This window comes from Charadrius vociferus, unplaced genomic scaffold, assembly GCF_000708025.1.
Source record: "Charadrius vociferus isolate BGI_N301 unplaced genomic scaffold, ASM70802v2 scaffold213, whole genome shotgun sequence".
Classification (NCBI taxonomy): Eukaryota; Metazoa; Chordata; class Aves; order Charadriiformes; family Charadriidae; genus Charadrius; species Charadrius vociferus.
Window position 1 is genome coordinate 1,643,421 of NW_009647828.1, and position 20,957 is coordinate 1,664,377.

A 20,957-nucleotide genomic window follows, 5' to 3' on the forward strand; every position below is an offset into this window, starting at 1 on the left:
CTCATTAAAATGGGATATGCCATTGGCTCTTTTTTGAGGAACCCATAATCCCAGAGAAGGGGCTGACCTCTGCGTAGGGGATGCTTGTATAACCTTTGGGCAACTGCATTTTATACCTGATTGCTGCTTCCAGTCTGCCTGACAGACCCACAGATGATATCCCTTCACATTTCTGCTAGATATCTCTAAAGAAACCATTGACAGCTGTCCCAGTGGATTCAAATATCTGTTTCTCGCAGCCCGCAGCAGTCTGTTAAGTCATAGGTTTGATAGTCGATGGTTTCCGCAAAGTCATGAGGGATCCCGATAGAGACAGACTCTACCTCTGTTTTGTAGGTGGCTGTCATCCCCCCTTTGCTGGAGCCACCCCGGATTTTGTTAGAAAGGCTGTTCATCTTCTCCTTCAGCTGGGTGGATGCTGGTTTCTGGAAAGGAGTGAGCATTTTCCAGCCCTTGAAGCTGAGTGTTCGCCTCTTACTGGCTCTCTCCTGCAAGGAGGAATTAAATATGAATGAGCTGTTCAGGGTGTTAATCCTGGGCCTCAGGTCCGTCTCAGGGTCTTGCACTGAGCTGTTCATGGAGGCCCCTCTCCAGTGATGGTCGTAGACACGCCAGATGGGCCGTCTTCTCCGGTGGCATTGACACTTGAGCAGCCTGATGAAAGCTCGCTTGAACTCTTTGCTGGAGCATGGGTAGATGATGGGGTTCACGCAGCTGTTGAAGTATCCCAGCCAGAAGATGACCTTGAAGACAATTTCAGAGGGCTTCAGAGATGGGAAGAAAGAACCTTGGAAGAGAGTAAAAGAAATATGGTTAGAGGAAGGGGAAGGGTATGGCAGCGCAGGGAAGCAAGGGTGGTGGTCAGCCCAGTCTGGAAGAGGTGAGACCTGCAGAAAAGGCTGAAGGTGTGATTCTGCTATTAGGTCCTTGGCTTGCAATGCTGTTGCCACCAGAGTGAAGAACTGACCACTACAGAACTGCAAGGCATCGACCCTGAAGTGATAATGACTGATAATACTATGTCTTTGGCAGAAGCCTCTTAGCCCCCACTGCAAAAGGGCTCCTAGCAATGGACCCAGCACCCTCAAATACAGCTGTGAACCATCAAGGCAAGCCCATACAGCTGGAGGGAGGCTGTTAATTGTTGCAGCAGCTACATGAGCATGGGGTGGAAGAGGATTTTTCTCACACCTTTCTCCAGACCACCATCCAGCTAAAGCCAAGTCCAGCATGTACTCTGGAGGAGAAAGTCCTGCTGCAGGACCAAACAGCCCTATGGCCATACCTGTCTCCCTCACTGTGAGTTCAGCCACCCTGCTATGAATTGATGCAGGAGACTTGCACCCAAGAGGTATCTTCCATATCTAGGGGCTGGGCTGCTTTCTGAGACACTACAGCAGTAGCTGAGGGCATCATTTTTGGGAACAAGTTCAGTGGTCTCCATGCCTCCCTAGTTTATCAGCACAAGGGAGCCAGGTCCCATCCCATTCCACATCAGACTGAGAAAATTATTGCTTGGATGATGATGGGATGCATCAAAAGAAGCGTGGCCAGCAGATCAAGAGAGGTGATTCTGCCCCTCTACTCTGCATTGGTGACAGCCCACCTGGAGTGCTGCGTCCAGCTCTGGAGTCCTCAGCACAAGAAAGACATGGACCTGTTGGAGTGGGTCTAGAGAAGGGCCACAAAAATGATCAGACAAATGGAGCACCTCTCCTATGAGGACAGGCTGAGAGAGTTGGGGTTGTTCAGCCTGGAGAAGAGAATGCTCCGTGGAGACCTTATTGCAGCGTTTCAAGCACTTAAAGAGGGCTTATATGAAAGACGGGGACAAACTTTTTGCAAGATCTGTTGCAATAGGACAAGGAGTAATGTTTTTTAACTAAAAGAGGGTAAATTTAGACTTGATAGAAGGAATAAATTTTTTATGATGAGGGTGGTGAAACACTGGACCAGATTGCCCAGAGAGGGGGTAGATGTCCCATCCCTGGGAACATTCAAGGTCAGGTGGGATGGGGCTCTGAGCAACCCAATGATTTTTGAGATGTCCCTGCTCATTGCAGGGGGTTTGAGCTAGGTGACCTTTAAAGGTCCCTTCCAACCCAAACTATTCTATGATTCTATGATTCTGTGTTTTGCAGGGATTAGTCCTTGGTGCCTGCTTTTCCTACGTGTTGCACTGCACAGTTCACCACTGCAATGTAAAAGGATGGATACATCCCTGGCATCTGCACTAATGGAAGAGCAACACCCCTTCACCTCCTACACTCACATATTTTGAATCATCAGCGTCACACACCCTCCATTCAAATTTTGCAGTGATGCTAAGCTGGACACTTAAAGTGGACTCAGGTAATATCCACCGCCCCAAGCTTGTACCTGCTACTTGAAAAAGCTCTTTTGTCCACTCCAACTCCTATTTACGCTTTTGTGCTGGAGGTTCCCAGGGGGTTTCTTGGCGAAGAAGCTGGCGATTTTTTTGCGACCAGAAGATGTCAGTGTTGCTCCCCTATGGCCCCATCACTTAGCATTCCCCACTCAGATCTGAAATAACTCTCTGAGTCAGCCTTAATTTCTTTTAATTTTAGCTCTGAATGACAAATTGTGCCACCATGTGACTGAGCGTTAATTTGTATTTTAGTAAATAACATTAGCTCTGGATATCATTATTAATTTTCCTGTGCTCAAAAGCCTGGTGTCAAAACAGTAAAACAGGTGCCAGGAGCCAGGAATTTGGGACTGACGCAACATAAAAATCTCCCCAAGCTGTTTGCTCGAGAAAACCCATCATCCAGGAAACCCAGAACACTGGTTCCAGCACAGCTTTCTTACACTCATCCCTAAAAAGTGCAGAAATTACAGCCAGACTCAGCATTAGGTATGTGGGCTACTCCATCATGGAGACATTGGAGAAGAAAGACAGATCTCAGCATTTTCTGGTGGTTAGGCAGGGAAAGCACAGATGCAGCCATACAGCTTAAATATCTGCTGAAGGTCAACCCAAGTCGTAGGGCTGGAGTGCACGCTGGCTATTGATATGTGCTGAAGGAGGCATTGAATAAGGAAAGTAGGCAGGACTGACATCTCTGAGCTGGAAAGACCTGGGACCTTCATGGAAATGAATGGCATTTGCAGTTTACTGAGCAGCTGCTGGTGGTGTAGCCTGTGGTTTTGAACAGAGCAGTAACATCAGGGTTAGGTTTTGTAGACGTTGTTTTTGATTAAAGGGGTTTATTCTTTCTGGGACAGTGGTGAGCTTTATAGGTTGACACTAGGCTGCTTGAATCACCACATCCAATTCTAACCACAGCAGAAAAACCACCCCTGAGTGTTTACCCAGGAGTTTTCAAACACCTCAGTGATGATGAGGACAATCCCCCTTTGCATTGCACATAGCATCTCCATTCTTCACCAACCTGATCTCGACCAGCATCTCCAACCCAACCATGGCTTTGAGCCTTCCCCCTTTCTCACATTGCCCCCCACCCACCACCCTGGACCTACAGGCACTATCCGATGCTTTGGGTAATGTGGACCAGTAGTGGCTTTCCAAACCCAGCATCAGTTCCTCTCCTCAAACTCAGGTGTTGGCAGTAGAGGATGGGTCTGTTTTCCTGCCCAGACTCCCCCGCTCTCCATCCTGCCCATGGACCAGCCTCTACCCAGAGCCCTGTGCTCTCCGCAAGGCAATCCCTGGCTCTCAGCCCTAAGACATTGTCCCAGCTTGACCCTGTCATAGCTCAGTGTGAGCATTCGGGGTGAAGACAGGTGAAGGACTTCATTAAGCATGTAATCCTGCTCATTCCCTTGTTGGTGAGAGGTTTCGTGCCTCAGTTTCCCCACTGGAGAAGGGGCCTAATTACCATAAACTCTTTCACAGAGTTGCTGTGAACCCTGTTTGCAGCGTGCACTGGGTTCTCAGAGGAGCTGCAGCTTTATGTAGCATTTTTAAACTTTGAGAGAGAGGAAAAGAAAACAAAAAGCTATGGTAACAAAGCAAATAAAAGAAGGGTCTCCTTAGAAATGAGACTAGTAATTACTGCTTGAGCCAGGCTACTTAAGAGATTGGTGCTTGCTTAAACAGCCTGATGGCTGTTAAAATAATAACTCACATCTAGTGTTTAGCGGGTCATTGCACAACGCAGTTTCTGTACTACATGCTTTGTCTTTTGCATCCAGATAAAAAATACAAATTGAAAAGGAAAAAAAAGCTATGAATTCTCTGAATTTCAATTTTGGCTGTTTTTCACCCGCTAGAACCTTCTGTACATCTGAAGACAAGGGGCTTATTACCATCCTCATTACCATGCAAATAAGCGTGCCCCTTGGAAGAGACGTGTACTGAGTGCATCCATAGTTTTCCTCATTTGATCACACTGGGATGAACAGAACCAGGCAGGGAGTTCCCAGAACAGGTCTTTGGCTGGTAACTTTGCACATGCTGGTGCATCAGACTCTCTTGATAGATAGGCACTGGGAAGCTGCACGTAAGGAAGAGTTGCAGCGCCTTATTTGGGGAATGAGTAAAGAATGGAAGGAATTAGCTCTTGCTTTCATACACATTTTGAGAGAAGAAGGGGTTTTGTGCTGGTCTTTGTAACATTACTATAAAGGAGCACAAATGTTGTTAGGATGCATGGAAGACAGTACTGAGTAATGGACACTTGAAGTGATCAGGAAACACAGTTGGGTGTGTGCAAGGTCCAGAGACAGAAAATGGGAGTAAAATATCAGGTATAGCAACACAGAGTGATGCACCAGCACTTTGGCCTGATATCTCAGTGGAAGAGCAATTTTTGATGATCTGGCCCCAAAAGCATCAAAGCTAGAACAGGGCAATATCAAAGAACAAGAAGCTCAAATACTGTAGGAACAGTGTCACAGTACAAGTTTGTAAAACCTAGTCTTGTTTCAAAGAGGAGCTCTTCCTACTCACTCAAAATCAGCCCTCTGGACAACTCTCTTGGGCATCCAGCTCAACATTTCATGCCAAAGCTTGGTGTTCTTTCCAAAGGAGGAGGTGCTGACACTCACCTTGGGGACATCTACCTGTGGGGTGGTCTTGGTGTGGTGAGCACTATGTGCAGTATGTGTGCTGGGGTCCAGCAACCCCCTGACATGCTGGAGCATCTGCAACCCCAGAGCCCTCACAGGGAGAGGACAACGGAGACATGGCTTGCCGTTGGTCTTCTTGAACAGGACTGCTGCTTTTGGGGCTAGTGCTCCCAGCAGGGAAGTCTCCATCCAACTTAAACAATTCGTAGAATCATAGAATCATGGAATGGTTTAGGTTGGAAGGGACCTTAAAGATCATCTAGTTTCAACCCCGCTGCCATGAGCGGGGACACCTCCCACTAGACCATGTTGCTCAAAGCCCCATCCAACCTGGCTTTGAACACTTCCAGGGATGGGGCATCCACAGCTTCCCTGGGCAACCTGTTCCAGTGTCTCACCACCCTCAGAGTAAAGGGTGAAAAAGCAAAAGAGAAACACAGAGACAGCCTGGGGAGTAGGGACAGACCTCTGAGGTGCCCCTTCTCTACTCTTACTGCCTGCCCAGTGGTGCTCGCTCTCCTTATGGATGGAGGATCCTGGTTGTATCTCAGTGTAGGATGCTCGCAGGTAGGGTTGGAAGCAGAGCCTCGTCCTTCATATTTCCCACTGCCTTGTTGAGAAGGCTTAGTGTTGGTTTATGGAGATTCTGCTGAGGACTTTGTCTTCTCCTAATAAATAACAATTTTATAATACTGCTGGGGGCTTGAAAGTCCATTTGGGGCCTTTATACCTCTTGTCATTTTATAAAAGGTCATTCCACATCTTGCAAAATCTGAACCCTAGTGACAGAGCTGGATCTGAGCAAGGGCTGCAGGTCCTGTTGTGACCCTAGATAATTATCTTCAGGATTATTAAGAAATTAAGAAAGCTGCAGGTGAGCTCAGGGAAAGCCTGCCCAAATGGAGCAAAGTGACTGGACTCACAGACTAAATGTGATCTGCAGATTGAATTTCATTTTTTTGGTGGTGCAAAAGTTGAGCCAATAAAGTATGTGCTCTGAAGGGAAAACAAAAGAGTAATTTATTTGCTGTTCTTACAGCATGCGTGTATGTCTGTGTGCAGGACATGTACATGTGTTTGTAAACTGTATGTGTGCTTACACATATTTTTTTTTCCCTAGTTAATGTCACCCTGCTCATATCTGGGGAAAAATCAGCCAGGTACAAATCGCTGAAGCCATTGGCATGTTCCCCAATGCTGTGACAGCCTGTGTTGGGTGGCTAGTGGATGCAATCTCCCCTCCACATATCCAAACACATACCCCATTTTTTTTTTAGGTTGTTTGGGCTAGCACAATCTCATGATTTTTCCTTGTCTGCACTTCTCCACCCTGCCCTCCCCATGACTCACTTGAAGGTGATATCACTGGATTGTTTGGAGAGTTGCTGGTCCCAGTGTTCAGTGCTCAAAAAAATAAAGCAAAACAAGAAAAAAAGACAAATGCACAAATGAAAATGGACCCAGTCCAATCTAAATTCTGGCCCCAGCTCGCAGTACGCAGCCAAAATCTGTGAGCAGACTTGCTTTCTGCCGCAGTTGGCAAGGGCATCTTTGTTTCAAAAGGTCCTTGCTTTACAGCATGTCCTGAGCAGCCCCTGGCACAAAAATGCTTCAGACATGATAGCAGGTGGGAAAAACCTGGTAAAAAAAAGTGCCAAATTCATGCCCCATTGCCGTCCCACTGTGAATGGGAAATGTGAGGACCAGCAGGATTGTTCACACTGACAAGGGGCCTCGTTGTTGCTTGGTGTGGGCTTTGTATGAGGAATGGCCCTGGACAAAAATAGATTATGGAGAGTTGGACCTTGCAGGTGTTGATGGAATGCCATGGAGAAGGTAAATAGGGAGCTATTATTCACTGCCTTTTCCACTACAAACGTCATCACAGGAGATGGAGACTAATGGGTGGTAGGTTAAAAGCACAGAAGAGGAGATGGTTCATCTCATGGCATGTTGCTCAGCTGTGGATGTCCCTGTAGCAGGAGGCTGTGGATGCTGAAAAATGATTGGCCAAACTAATGGAAAAGAAAAAAATCTACCAGGGTGCAAATCACCCTGTTCTTGAGTTAGAAAGCTCCAGAAATACATATATAGGCTTAGGCCTGTGGTGGGGACAGATGTCCCATCACCAGAGCTTCTCATGAAAGTGGTCTCAAAGGTCAGGAGGGGTCCGAGGACTCCCTCAGGATGTATCAGAGCAGCAAGTCAAGAGAATTGCAGCTGGTATAGGAAAAAACCCTGACACAGGAGGTACTGTAGCTGCCAAAGCTCACTGTGGGCGCTTCTGGCCAAAGAAAAAGTCAGCCTCTTCCTTCTTTTTTTCTGGCTCTCACAAAGTAAATTAATTAAATATGGTCCAAAGTAATCATGAGCTGCCACTTTCTTCTCATTACGCAGCTTGCATCCCTCCTTGCCGGCTCCTTCCTGGGCCCCCATGACGGATAACCTCCCTGATGCGGCTGCCAAGCTATTGGAGAACAGGATGGATTGGAGAACAGCAAGGATTTCTATGAGTGGGACTGGGAGTTTCACCTTCTGACCAGTCTCTCCTGACCTTCTCCTCCATCCACTACTGACCACCTCCGCAGGGCATCTGTAAGCTGTCAGAGTCCCTAGAGGGTTAACACCTCCTTGCAGCTGGTGGCGTGTTTTGGAGTGATGAGGGAGTTCACTGCCCTCACAGGATGGATCCAAGAGCCGCTTGGCGTAGGGAGGAGGACAGCATGTTCACAGTGACTCCAGCGTTTTCCCTGGAGGACGATGGCGTTGGGATATCGGGTGGAATTCCTCAGGCCTGTGAGCCTTCCAGCCGACCTCATAAACAATGTCACAAATAAGTGACAGCTTCCGTCACGCCAATGAAAGCCCCGATGAGCTGCCTGCGTGCTTCTCTGTGCATAGGCATGCCTGCTCGCTCCAGCTTCTGCACCCTGATCTGGCCAAGAAGAAAAGCAGGGAGAAGCCCCTGGCCATGCCAAAGCCCATGGTGGGATGTGTATAGCTGGTGTGTGGGGTCCCCATGAGGAGGGAGGGTAGCCTGTGGTGTGGTGGGGCTCAGGGAAGTGTGGTTTAGTCTGGGGGTGTTGGGGTGGTTGCAAAGGTCAAGGGCTCTGAAAAACACCAACACTCTCAAGCAGGATCTCCAAGTAGAGGTCTGAGTGCAGTTTGTCTGTCAGCAAGAGAAGGATAATGCAGCACAGCCCTGTTCTGATCCTTTATTGGTCTAATGCATGGTCCTCAAACCTGTCCCCATAACTTCTAGTATGGTCCTAGTGATGTCTCCAAAAGTTTCCCTCTAAGTTGCAGCACATCTGTAGGACTTTGTCTGAAATTGCCCTTCATTCCTCTCAAAACTCAAGTTGGAGCTTTTCTTAAAGCAATCCCATGAATCTGGACCACTGGTGGGAGTTATTGACATGAGGATGTTTCCGAGGCATCAAATTTCCTGAAAATTGTGTGCCTTTTTTGTGAATCACCTAACTGAATTTAGGTATCTGAGCAGGTCCTTGGGGTCCTCTTACAGTCAATAGTTTAGTTGGTAGACTCTGTGGTGAGAGTGGAGCAACACATCTTATGCTAAGTAAGTCTGTATTGGGCAGGTGGATCACAGTAGGTCTCAGGACTCCTGGCTCACGGGCAACCACATCATGGGCATCCAAGACTACTCCTGATGGATTTCACCCTTAACGTCATTGGCATCTGGTGGTCTCCTCCTCTCTTAGGAGGAGTTGCCAAAACTTCCCACACATCAGTTTCTCTCCTGGAGATAGGGATAGGATAGGATAGGATAGGATAGGATAGGATAGGATAGGATAGGATAGGATAGGACAGGACTTTCATAACTGGAAGAATTTCACCAATGAGCCTCCCATAGTGGTAAAGGGTGACATAGTGAATAGCCACACAGGTATATCTACACTTTTACCTAACAGAAAGCTAAAAAGTAATTTCAAGTCTTGGATTGTGCACAGTGCTGATTTGCTTAGCATGGTCCAGCTAGACCTCTCCAGATAAATTTGGTCCAGGGAACAGTTCACTCCAGAGACCATTCCCAAAAGCCTGTAAGGACTTGACTGTGCAGTCCTCCAACATTGTCCCAGTAGGGTCTGCACCCTTAATTACCTCCATATGCCCTCATGCCACGTCACAGGACATGCAATACAAAGCATCTGTTTCAGACTGAAGATCCACTCTGGTGACCTGCCACACAACATCCCATGCTCTTCCAGAGACTCACAACTCCACAAGACAGTGGTTGTGGAAGGCTGTGTTGGCGCGTCAGCTTTCTCATGCCTGTGATGAAGTCAGGACTTGGGCTCTGTCTGAGGACTGCTGATGACCATTAATCGTGGGCCACCTGATGAGCTCACGATCATGAATGCTTTGCTTGCTCTATGGTGAAGAGTGTGGCTGGTTCAGTGTTAAAACAGGACTGTATGGAGGGCCTGGTAGCCCCAAGCTTGGTGTTAGACATTGTCCTCTCCATGCCCTCAAACCAAGCTGTCCATTAACTGACCTCAACATTGCCCTGACTGGGAGTCGCTTTTCCAGGTGTTTGGTTCATCCTCCAAGAAGAAGGGCTGGCAGCAGATTCAGGGCCATAGACAATGCTAAACACAGCAGTGTCAGTAGGAAAATGGGCTTTGAAAATGAATCACAAAATTAAAAAGAAAACAAAGATGTAGGCTTTTTTCATCTGTCTTTTAGTGCAGACTCCCTTAAAGGTAATATTTTTGCAATGTTTCTTATGCTTGGGAAAGATATATGTGTATCCAACTGCCTATTCCTTTATAATTCACAGATTGTAGCCTGACTCCAGCCCCAAAGGGGACTTTAAAACAAATCTTAAGATCATGAGCCTCAGCAAAAGGACATAAATAAAATCAGGGAAAAAAAAGAAACGTCTGGAAGATTGGCCAGTCTGGCAAATCCAAAGGGAGGTATCAGGAAGGTTTTTATTTGCCAGATGCAAATGAAGAAAAAAAAATATGAAAATGTCTCTTGAGAGAAGGAAAAAGTCAGGGTAACTGAGTCACATGTCAAGAGCTCTTGTCTTGCTGTCTGAGCTGGAAGAAGACTGGAATCCACGTGCTGACGTTAGAGAGAGCACTGCAGAGACCACAGTGAAATTCTTGCCTGGCTGGTTCAACAGAGGAAACACGCTTGGCGTGGTTTTGAAAAGAAAATTTCCATCTGGCTTAGGATTCGAATGAACACAATGGCCTTGTGGGGTTGCTAGGTTCCCTCCAGGGCAATGCAAAAATCAGTGTGTCATTCAGAGAGGAGCACTCCCGTAGCTCTCCATTCTGTAAATGCAGGAGTGTCCTGAGCGTGAAGGTCTTGCTGCATCTGCGCCTGGGAGTCTCTTCTCTGCATGACGGCATCTCGGGCACACTTCTGGGTAACACAGCCAGTATGTCCAGCCCTCGGGGAAGGGAAGCATTTATGGACAAGCAGACTAGCTGCCATCTGCAGCAGGAGTAAACCATAGGTAGTGTCTCATGGGCAAAAATCCAACCATAGGCATAGGTTGCAAATAATAATAATAAGCAAAGATGCTGCTTCTTCAAGTCCTGTGTGAGCTTCCCAGTGACTCAAATGGTTTGATGGCAAACCATGAAAGTTCTTGGCCTTGGACAACTTTGTCCTTAACTGCTGGCTTGCATAATGCTCTGTTTTCATGGACCGTAACTCTTTGCAGTAGGACGCTATGCCCTTAGCTTCCTGAGGCTTGCATGGCTGTCTCGCTGATGTGACTTGGTAGGTTAAACATAGGAGGCTAGAGCCATTTTAGACACCCCAATGTATCTTGGTCTACTGCTAATGTTTCAAAAGGGTGTGGGTCCTCTGTAAATCGTCTCATATCAGTCAGATCTGTGCAGGTGCCGCAAAGACCCTGGGGTGGTTCAGATGGCACTAGAGACTGGTGTTCAGGCTACTGAATTGAGCCGTGGATGTGTGTCTTTTAATCTAGCACAAATCCAGCTCAGTTAAATGAATCTCATGCAACTGGTAACAAACTACCTTGGGCTTTGACCTGTCCATCTCCCAAGCAAGCCTGTGCTAGGCCAAGTCCATGTTGGGGCCACAAAGACCTTTAATCTGGCACTTTAATGCACAGAGAAGCAAGGGAGATTGGTTACTATTAACTCCTTGCTTTGGAGTCTTGTGGCAGTTGGTTTGGGACCGCAGTAGGCCACTCCCACCACAACCAAAAGTCTTCCTCTCCTCACTCTGACATGAAGAATTGCTTCAAGTGATCCCTTTTTAGGATACACAAGCAGAAGCTACCCAGCAACACAGGACATCACTATCATCAGTGCCTGCTGCAGGTTTCTGTTCCCTTCATGGTGGGCTGCAGAATTAGTCAGGAAAGTAAATGCTCACATGGGATTTCTGAGGAGTGGGGGCAAAATTAAATGTAGGTTTGGATAGCAATATAGTCTTCATATTCCTGTTTGTGCAAAGCCCCCTGTAAAAGGAGGTACGTGGGTTATGGCAGAATTTCTGCTTTTTTTGTGGTCCCAACTAGCTTTGATTGGCAGTCCAGTGGATCTGTGTTTCAGTCTTTTGCCCAGGTGCCTCAATGGCTCACCAACCAGCTGAGACATCATCCTGATATACCCTGAAACCATCTTACAGGGTTTAGCTTTCAAAGCCTGGAATAAACAGAGGGAAGAACCGATGCTCTCGGCTGGGTGGAGGTTGCAGACCATGGAGAGGGACAAATGTTAGGAGAGATTCCCAATAGACCTCACACTAATGTAACATCTAATCGGTACTAGGAAATATTGCATGACCTTCTTTGTTAAATGTTCCTTTCATGGACTACTCTAAAAAATCAACAAGAACTTCATGATTATGAGCATTATTATTTAGAGCGATTAAAATATTGTATATAGAGGGCAGAGAACTTAATTAAATACATACTGAACTAAGAATAATCCCTGATAACCAAGGAAGAGAGGTGCCAAAAAGGACTCTGGAGAGTCAGCTGAAGATTCACCACAATAATCTATTTGAGGAAACCCTAGGTATTATGATGAGAGAGGCAATGACAAACTTCCCAGCAAGGTAGGTAAGTTAGGACAAGCACTGCTGTGACTTAGCACTGTGATAACTCCTTTGACACATATATTTCATGGAATGTCATCAAAGCTTTTTCTTGCAAGAAGATAGCAAAAATGTTTCTTCAGCCCTTGCCAGAAAGAACTCTCTGCTTCTGTATCTATAAATAGTGAATCGACACAGCACAGGACTTTAGACCAGCGGTCCTCCAACTTTTTCGAACCAAAATCTGTCAATACTTCTCATTTTTTGCAGATTGGCTGACTCCCTTAAACTCTGGTTTTCCATGAACCATTTACCAAGCCTTCATAGACCATCAAGATCTGCAGACCACAGTTTGGGAACCACTGTTCTAGACTACTGGTTCTTGCATTTTTTGGCAGATACTACGGGACTTTGTGGTGAGCACTCCAACTGGCTTCTTCTGTGAAACTCCTTTTAATAGCTTCCTTAAACGTCCTTTTGCAAGTAACTGATGTTCCTCTGCGGCTACTGCAAATGGAAGCCTGTCTTCAACTCACCTCCAAGATAAAACGTCCCTTTCTATCAAGCTGTCTCCTACACTCTGGTCAGAAACATTGAGAACATGTATTTTTCCCAACTACAGAGTGAGCCTGAGAAATCCTGTAGAAAAGGAGTGGAGGGCAGTGATTCTCAAGCAAGTCATCCAGTTTTGGAAAAACCACCATGTTTGCTGGGTCGGACCCAAGACTACTCTTTGTTTTTCCAACTCAGAAGTTCTTTTCTCTGCACTTGGTTTTCTAAGAATGTGAACTCACCCGCCCCGTCCTGTTTACAAGCTCGTAAATATGTAGATCAGATTTGGCTGTGGGGTAGGCACTGGAAGGGCTGAATCCTGCTGGGAACACATGGCATTTTATGTTCAGTGAGGCCAGATCCGAGCTGCACAAAGGAAAAAGGCAATTTTTCCTTGGGCCCAACCCAGGAAAAAATTCTCCCCCAGAACAAAATGCATAAGTCCTGACTTTCATTTACAGCGCAGGGTGAGCAGAACTCACCTTGGGTGGGTGAGCATCACCAGGACCCAAACAGAGATAGGACCATCGGTCTAGAAGGATGCTACAGTGGAAGGTTTACTTAAGCTGATTGCTGGCAAAGGTGGTGGCCCCGAGTCTGGAGAACCTGCTAGTGGCGGGATGCCAGTGTTTGGAAAACACACTATCAAGGGGAGGTGTGGGAGCTTCCTCAGCGCATTTCCACTGTGCCGGTCCCAAGGACATTCTGTTTATATCAGAATTGGGCAGACAGCACGTCACCGGCCACGGAGCCTGGCACCGCAACACTCGCAGCCCGTATCCCCCTCCCGGTCTTGCCGGCTATGAAGGATGCTGAACAGTATCTTACAGAGAGCCGCACCACTGGACACGGGCGCCGTGACGTCACGGAGGAAAGGGTGGGGAAGAAAGGATGGGGGAGGTTGATATTTTCAGCTCTGATGAAAAATTGGGACTGGCTTTGCAGGCTCAGGAGGGCTTATTCAAGACCAGCCAACCAACTTCTTGTTTCTTTTCAGGCTTGGAGAGGAAAATCCTCCAACGCCTGCCCTGTTTCCGCACCCAGCTCCAAGGCACAGCCCTTCTGGCTTTAGCTTGCATGAAAAAATCTGCAGAGTTTCGCCTTCTCTTTCTTTCTGGTTTTTTTTTTGTTGTTGTTGTTTTTTTTTTTTTTTTTTGCAACAAGAAGGGAAACTTAAAAAAAAGAAAAGCCGTATTTCCTTCTTCTCCCCCAACCTGCAATTACTCAGAGGAGATACCAATGAGTTGCTCTGTCTCTCCCCAGCCCTGAAAGACAGCTTTCAGCTGATACCAAGCTCTAAAAACACCGCACTTCAAATACAGATATTTTCCCCCTCTCAGAAAACAATGGGTCAGTGTAACAGGGCTCCAAAAATATAACAGGAATGGTGAGATAACAACATCCTCATCGGTCCCAACAGTTCCTGAATCCCTTGACTTGAAGGGATAAAGTCTCCTACTTAATGACACATCGGTTGCCTGTGAAGGATCCCTCCTACTCGGTCCTTTTCCCCGTCTCCATGGGGGAGGGTCATGTCACCCGTCTGATGTGACCAGCTGTACATCTCTTACCTGGTTATTTGGCAGTGATGCACTTAAACCATATTGCCGAGGGTTCAGCAAACAGGGGCAGGATAAGGGACCAGATTTTGACCAAGGGGCACTCAGGCTTTTAGCATGGACCCTGGCATTACTTTGGTATGGACATGGTGCAGTGGGTAGCAGAGCCAAGGGATGTACCTGCATGCAGATCCCTGTTTGGAAGGGCATAGTTGTGGCAATGCCAGGCACATGGCTAACAAATGTGTCTTTTGTTTGCTAGCGTCAATGCGATGGGGGGACCACACTTTGTGCTGGGTGCTGTACAAACACGGAGTGGTGGGAAAACCTGTCCCCAAAGGCAGTGCTTGCTACCCAATGCTGAGCAGAGGTTTCCTGCCTGCCCACAGCACACACAAGGTTTGTACCCCAGGATTTGTGATCCAGCAATATGTCTGGCAGTATGGATGGGAGAGACTGCATGGGTTGCACCGTGTCATGGGAGGAGAAAGCTTGCAGTGCCTGGACTAGAGCAGCTTCCAGCAGTGCTGCTGGCATGATATAACTGTGCACAATGGTATCAGGACCTGTCAGTGGGAAGGGGTGACAAACCCAGAAACCCCAGACTATTGACATGTTTTTTCACCTGAGCAATCCACCTGGATGTAACGGATGAATAGAAAGTAAAATGACGAGGCAAATACTGGCTGCCTGGTTGTCTTAGTCACAAAGCTGACCCTGGGACAAGCACGGAGAAACGCTGGAAAGGGCCAGGAAATGTAGCAGCAGACCAACCATCATACCGTGGTGGTTTTGTTTAAACTTTACAGCCACATGTAGTTTTAAGGAGATATTTTAGGAGAGAGAATGCAAGAAACTTGCTGCATTGCCTGGTTTAAATGCATGCACAAGGCAATGGGATCTCTGCTGAGAAGAGATGAGTGTCTCAGAGTACCTCATTATGGTGATGAGGCTCATTCTCCACTGACATGCTTCCTGCTCCATCTCTGCCCTATCTCTATTTCTTTTTTAATCTCTGATCCTAAAGGGAAAGGATGGAAATTTGCATTTAATTTTCATGGCAATTTGAGTTCATCCCACGAGATATCTGCCTGCCTTTCTCTCGCCTTTTTGTTAGATAAACAAGCCTTTTTGCCTCCTGTGCTCTTCACTCACTGCTCAGAAGTAATAGCCATGGGATCTCGGGTGCACTCCCTGTCTTGATGTGGCCTTGATTCCTAATAAACTTTTGGATATGCTAATTTCACATATTCAGTTCTCGTTCCAGGGATGTGACCCTAAGTGGACTTTCCACCCCTCCTTAGGAAGGTGCTGCTTTTGAGGACAGCCCTTGTTAAGACTGGTGTCATCCCAGGTAATTATTATCTCCACTTCTTCCATCATCACCAACTAACTTCTGACTTGCCACCTCTCTCTTAGGAGACTTTGATGGGTCCTCATACCTGGGGAACAAAAAGACCCCATGCTATATAAAACTTGCTTTGCTTGTGCATTTCCACCAACAGTGTTGTCTAAAGGTGAGGTGTCTGGGACTCCAACAAGGGGGCTCCCAGTGGGTCCCCAGGATGTCTTGGTCAGTAGGTCTGCAAACAGAGGTGTTCAGTATCATCTTGTGCAATGAATCTATGGCTGGGTAAAGAGACTCTACATTTGCTGTGAAACAGGACCCAGCTTCCCAACAAATGCACACCCCCCTACTAATTGCTTCCAGATATTCAAAATGCTGAAAAGATCAATTTTTCTGGCAGCTGAAACCATCTGTCTCAGACAACACCAGTGATATGCTTCTTCAAGACTATCAACTTCTCTGTAGCCGGAGAGAAATACCTCGTAATACTGGGTGAAACTAAGACTAAGATGATCCCTAATATAAACATTATGGCACAGATTTTAAAGGTAGCTACACATTGAACTCTCATTAAAGTCATGGGCATTAAGCATTCAAATATCTTCTGAACATGAGGGTTCCCAGTATCAATCCCAGTATTGCATACATTAGCCATACTGTCAGTTCTGGATCCGTATTGATGCCTGCCCTAAGTAATAGCGCATAAGAACATTTTGGCGAAATGGTTCTTAAGAGGAAAATCATAGAATCATTCAGGTTGGAAAAGACCCTTAAGATCATAAAGTCCAACCGTAAACCTAACACTGCCAAGTCCACAACTAAACCATGTCCCTAAGTGCTGTGCCAACATGTCTTTTAAATACCTCCAGGGATATCTTTCCTTCCAGTAACAGTTGATGACTTGCTCTTACAGCTACCTCCCTGACAGAAGGGCTGTCAGGGCTGTTGGCAAAAAGGCATGTGTGATCCACCTAGAAGTAGCATTTCACAGAACGTTAGTAATAATAATGCAAGGTCAGATCATAAAAAAGCCAAGAACAGAAACAGATGAACCAGACCAAGGAAGACTGGAAAATGAAGGTTGCTCATATGGAAAATCATGTCCCATTTTGGTGCCCACAGTTCAGAAAAAAAGGCAGGGAGACAGAAAATGCTCTGAGGAGCTCTGTGAGACAACACAAAGGTCTGGAAAACTTGATTTAGAGCATGAGAATAAAGGATCTTGATCTATTAGCATTATCCAAGAGAAATTGAAGTGATTTGTTCATGCATTGCTGTGAAATACATGGGAAGCTGTTTCTGATAGCAAATGTGTGTTTAATCTAGCCAAGAATGGTAGAAAAAGTTAATGGCTTGAAGTTATAGCTAGATCAATTTACCCTGGAAAGAAAGCATTCATTTTTAATAGCAAGGATCTTAAGCAACTGGAAAAAGCTAACTAGAGACATTGGTTCTCCGTTATTTGCAGTCCTGAGTTAATGCTGAGTGTCTTTCTAAGTAGAAAACTGTTTTTGAATAATGGGGGCATGGAAGAAATTGTTGAACGAGGTCCTTAGGGTTGCAGTCATCTGTAAATCACAGCAGATAGTCCGAGCAGTACCTTCTAGCCTTGCAAACTACAACTATGAGCAAACTCTATTCCAAAATGTAGCAGGTCCTGAAAATAGAAGAGTTGTAAAAATCACCATGTCACGGGGAGTCTGCAAACACTATAAGAGCAAGAACTGTTTGGGAAACATCTGATCTGTTCCAGAAACAGCTTTAACTGAGAATAGCAGTGGACCTTTATTCCCTGCTGCAGGATCTTTCTGCAGGTTTGACACATGGATGCTGTGATGTCTACATTTCTATGCATTTGCTCTTAATTAGAGGGACTGACAATGAGTCAAGCATCTGTGTCAAGGGGTTTAATTGAGTATAATAAAGGTTTTGCTTGTTGGAGATCATGTCAACATTTAATTAATTACAATGAGCTACAGTGTTGGTATTTGAGACCAGTTAGTCTCTCCGCACTCTCGCATCCAGAGCTAGTATCCTTTGGTGTGCTAGTAATTACCCAGAGCAAACAAAGCTGGGAAGAAATAAGCATTGCAGAGCGCTTTCTGGGTCCCTCCTCTCAAAGCAAGCTGCTGCCTCTTGCTGGCACTGATGGCAAGGTCGGCAAAGACCCGTGGATGCCACGAGCAGAGACCTGAGCCAGCTGTGAACAGCCATTCAGGTCCCGGCAGCATTAAAGCTGCATTTTTTGTGCTGCTGAAGAAATCAGTGTGTGTCATGCTAATGCTAATGATGCTTTGCAGTTCGGGGGACAGCTGGTGGGAGCAGCCTGGGCCGTTCTTGTGCTGTGCCGTTTGGTGCCTGACTGCCTGCCCTGCCTTGTATTTGTGGGGCCCACAGCCCACCTGGGGGTGGTTCTAAGGACTCCCAAAGGAACTGGAAGAGCAGATGTGTTGATGTAAAACTCCATGAAAAAGAGCTTTTCTAATAACACTTCTTTCTCCTGACATGCAAGCTTTCCCCTCTCTGTCCAGCAGAAAATGCATAACCAAGATGAGGAGAAGACCCTCAACCAACCAAAATGTCTTATAAAAAAATAATCCCCCTTCTCCTTTCTACACCTAGTGCTTTCTCTGGAGGGACTGTCCTAAGGCCCCCACCAAAACATCACCTGCTCCCTACCGGGGCAAGAAAACAGCCTCTGCCAGTGACTGTCTCCTGTGCTTTCCTCTCCATGGTTGCCTCTCACTCTTGCAGGGATAGGTGCCAAAGGACACACACTCATTCCTGACCATGCCCAAATGAGGAAAATCAAACCCAGGGCAGCTCTGCCTGCAAGCACTTGGCAAACTCTGCTAGTTGTTCGGTGGCATGGGAGTCCTGCACAGCATCAGCACTAGGAGTTGGGAGGTTTTGCGTCGCAGTGGTCCGGTCACCCTGCACTGCTTCTCCTCTGGGAGGTGGGTAGGTGACTGCCTTGTTTCTCCATTCCCTCTACCTGATTCCTCTCCCTAAAGTGCTTCCACCTTATTTCCTTGGCTTTTTGCTAAGGTTTCCACCTTATTTCCTGGGCTATCCTGTTCAATGCCGGCTGCTTGTGGCATTTTGCTTTGCCATGCCCCTGCCATCCATAAAAAGTGAGGTGGACATCTGCTGAGAACCTCAGAAATTGAGTTAGTCATGCAAGAAACCAGCTGACATCTTCAAGATAAGCCACAGGGACAAAAGCAAGTGATGGGATGGCATCACAGCAGCTCTCATATTTTCTCAAGAATATACCAGTTTCCCTCAAGGAGAGTGTCTCAGTCCCATGAAGATAGGTCAGGGAGAAAGCGAGGAAGCTGTTTTCAAATGTCTCTCAGAGTGAGTGAATCTGTCCCTTGCATGCCTGCCCATGTAGATCTGTGCAAAGGGACGTTGTTGCAGTCACTTTTTTTCACGTTAGCTGAGTCCTTTGACTCCAGGTATCAGATACCTTGTAGTAGATACAGACTTTCTCATAAAAAGATCTCAAATCCCATAGCTGTAGCACAGAAGCATCTGGGATATTATTTTATCCTACCTGCAGATGTGAGTCTTCAGTAATCACTCCCCTGATTCTGTCTTTGAAAGGTCCCTTTACCTCCTGCTGGCCCAGAGGAGACAGGGCTGATCTCCTCAGTGACTCAGTTGGAGTGAATGTCACCTGGACCTCCTGCTGCAAGGTGCTGAGGGGAACTCTTGAGGGACAGTACTTTCAAAACCTCATTGCTTTTCTGGGCCAGGCTGGGCAGTTAGAGCTGGTCCACTTTCCAAAATGAAACTAGTATTAAGAAAATAATAATAATAATAATAAAATCTGTGATAAATTGGTCAGGATGCTTCTTGGGATACAGAAGAGAGAGGCTGAGGGAGAGAATGAGAATGTGGAAGAGCAGTGGCTGGGACCTAAGAGTCATATGTCCCTGGGAGGCACGTCAGCATAAGACTATGAGAGAAAAGGATGGCTCTTTTTCAGCAAATATCTTGAAAGGCACTGCAGGCCAACAAACACATTTTCCTCAGTGATAGATCTCCAGCTGGAGCTGCAGTGCTGGAGTTGTCCTGGGTGGCTGGAAAGAGGGGTACACAAGGCTATGGGAAATCACACCTGTGTCTCAATGCTCCTTTCTAGGAGTCAGATCTGCAAGTCCACCTGGCACTTTGGATCTCTCTCTCACCGCTGTGCCCCTTTTTTGGGAGAAGCAGACTGTTGCATTGAGGAGCCAGATGCAGCTCTAAGAGGTTTTGCAGAGCCAGGACTGGCCTTGTGTTTCTACTGCCTGCCAAGAAATCACTGCGGATGACTGCCTTAATAAATATAGTTTGTTCCAAGTGTACCTTGGATGCTGAGCTCTCTGTTGGGCTGAGGCTGATGACACAGAGTGACCTCCTGGCATTTGTCTCTAGAGGAAAGCAGATGAATGCCCTGATCCCAGCTATTCCAACACTGTATATGCCAATGGATGCTATCTCCCAATTACGCATCAGGCCACGTATCATTGCTCAAATACCCTGGTCTTTTCAGCGTATGCATCTGACTTCCAGAGCGCATGACCCAAGATAGCAGGGAATGGGGTGGTAATTACCATTTGCAGCCAGACAATTCTTTTGCTGTTTTTTAAAAAAATTGCTTTTCTAACTGAACTAAGCTCTTACTTAAAATCTTGATGGACGTGTGTGTGTGTTTTGGGGTGTGTGCATGAAGAAAAAGGTATTTGGGCTGCTGTTTCTGTGTATGGGGCCTAAAACACAGAGAATATATGGGGCTTGGAACTTCTGCCTTCAACCTTGGGTATCTGGAGGGGACGCCTTACCTAGCACCTCTGAGTGTTTTTGGATCCTCCCATTACACATTTACAAGGCCCAAATCACTCCACTCCACTGACGAATTTTCCATGAAAATAGGGCTTATTTGGTTCTAAAACTGCACACAACCATGGGGCTGACCAATGTCTAATTTCTAGGGCTGGGTCTTTCCAGGTGTATTTTTTTCTACTGTCCTCCAAGCTTGAAAGCTCAGATTAGCTCAGCTGTGCTTGCTCTCATCTGATAACCTCTTTAATACCTCTTAGATGTAACTACAAAACATCAGTACACTGCCATTACTAATACCCTTTAGTCCATGTCTGAGCAGAAAAGGAGCTCCTTGCCAGACATGCAGTTGAGTCTGGACTAATCCTGGACCCAAGCAAACCCATTTCAGGTTTGCTGACATGTCTTTGCGTGCAACATGTTGTGACAGATGTTGTATCGATGCAGGAATAGATAACCAGGACTGGGCTGAGGTGCATGAGTAGTAGAAGAGACAACAGCAATGACAAAAATAACTATATTGTAGAAAGTGAGTTAGAGGCTCCCATGTACGATCGTAA

The 20,957-nt window shown here is 46.4% G+C and overlaps 1 protein-coding gene across 1 annotated transcript in view; it reads right to left on the reverse strand.

The window, feature by feature from the left end:
- Positions 1-218: 218 nt before the first annotated feature.
- Positions 219-20,957, reverse strand: part of ADRA1D (adrenoceptor alpha 1D) — a 47,038-nt gene continuing 26,299 nt past the window's right edge. Inside the window, exon 2 of the mRNA XM_009882501.1 lies at positions 219-787. Within this exon, the coding sequence (XP_009880803.1) occupies positions 219-787 (569 nt within the window). The remainder of the gene's footprint in view (positions 788-20,957) is intronic.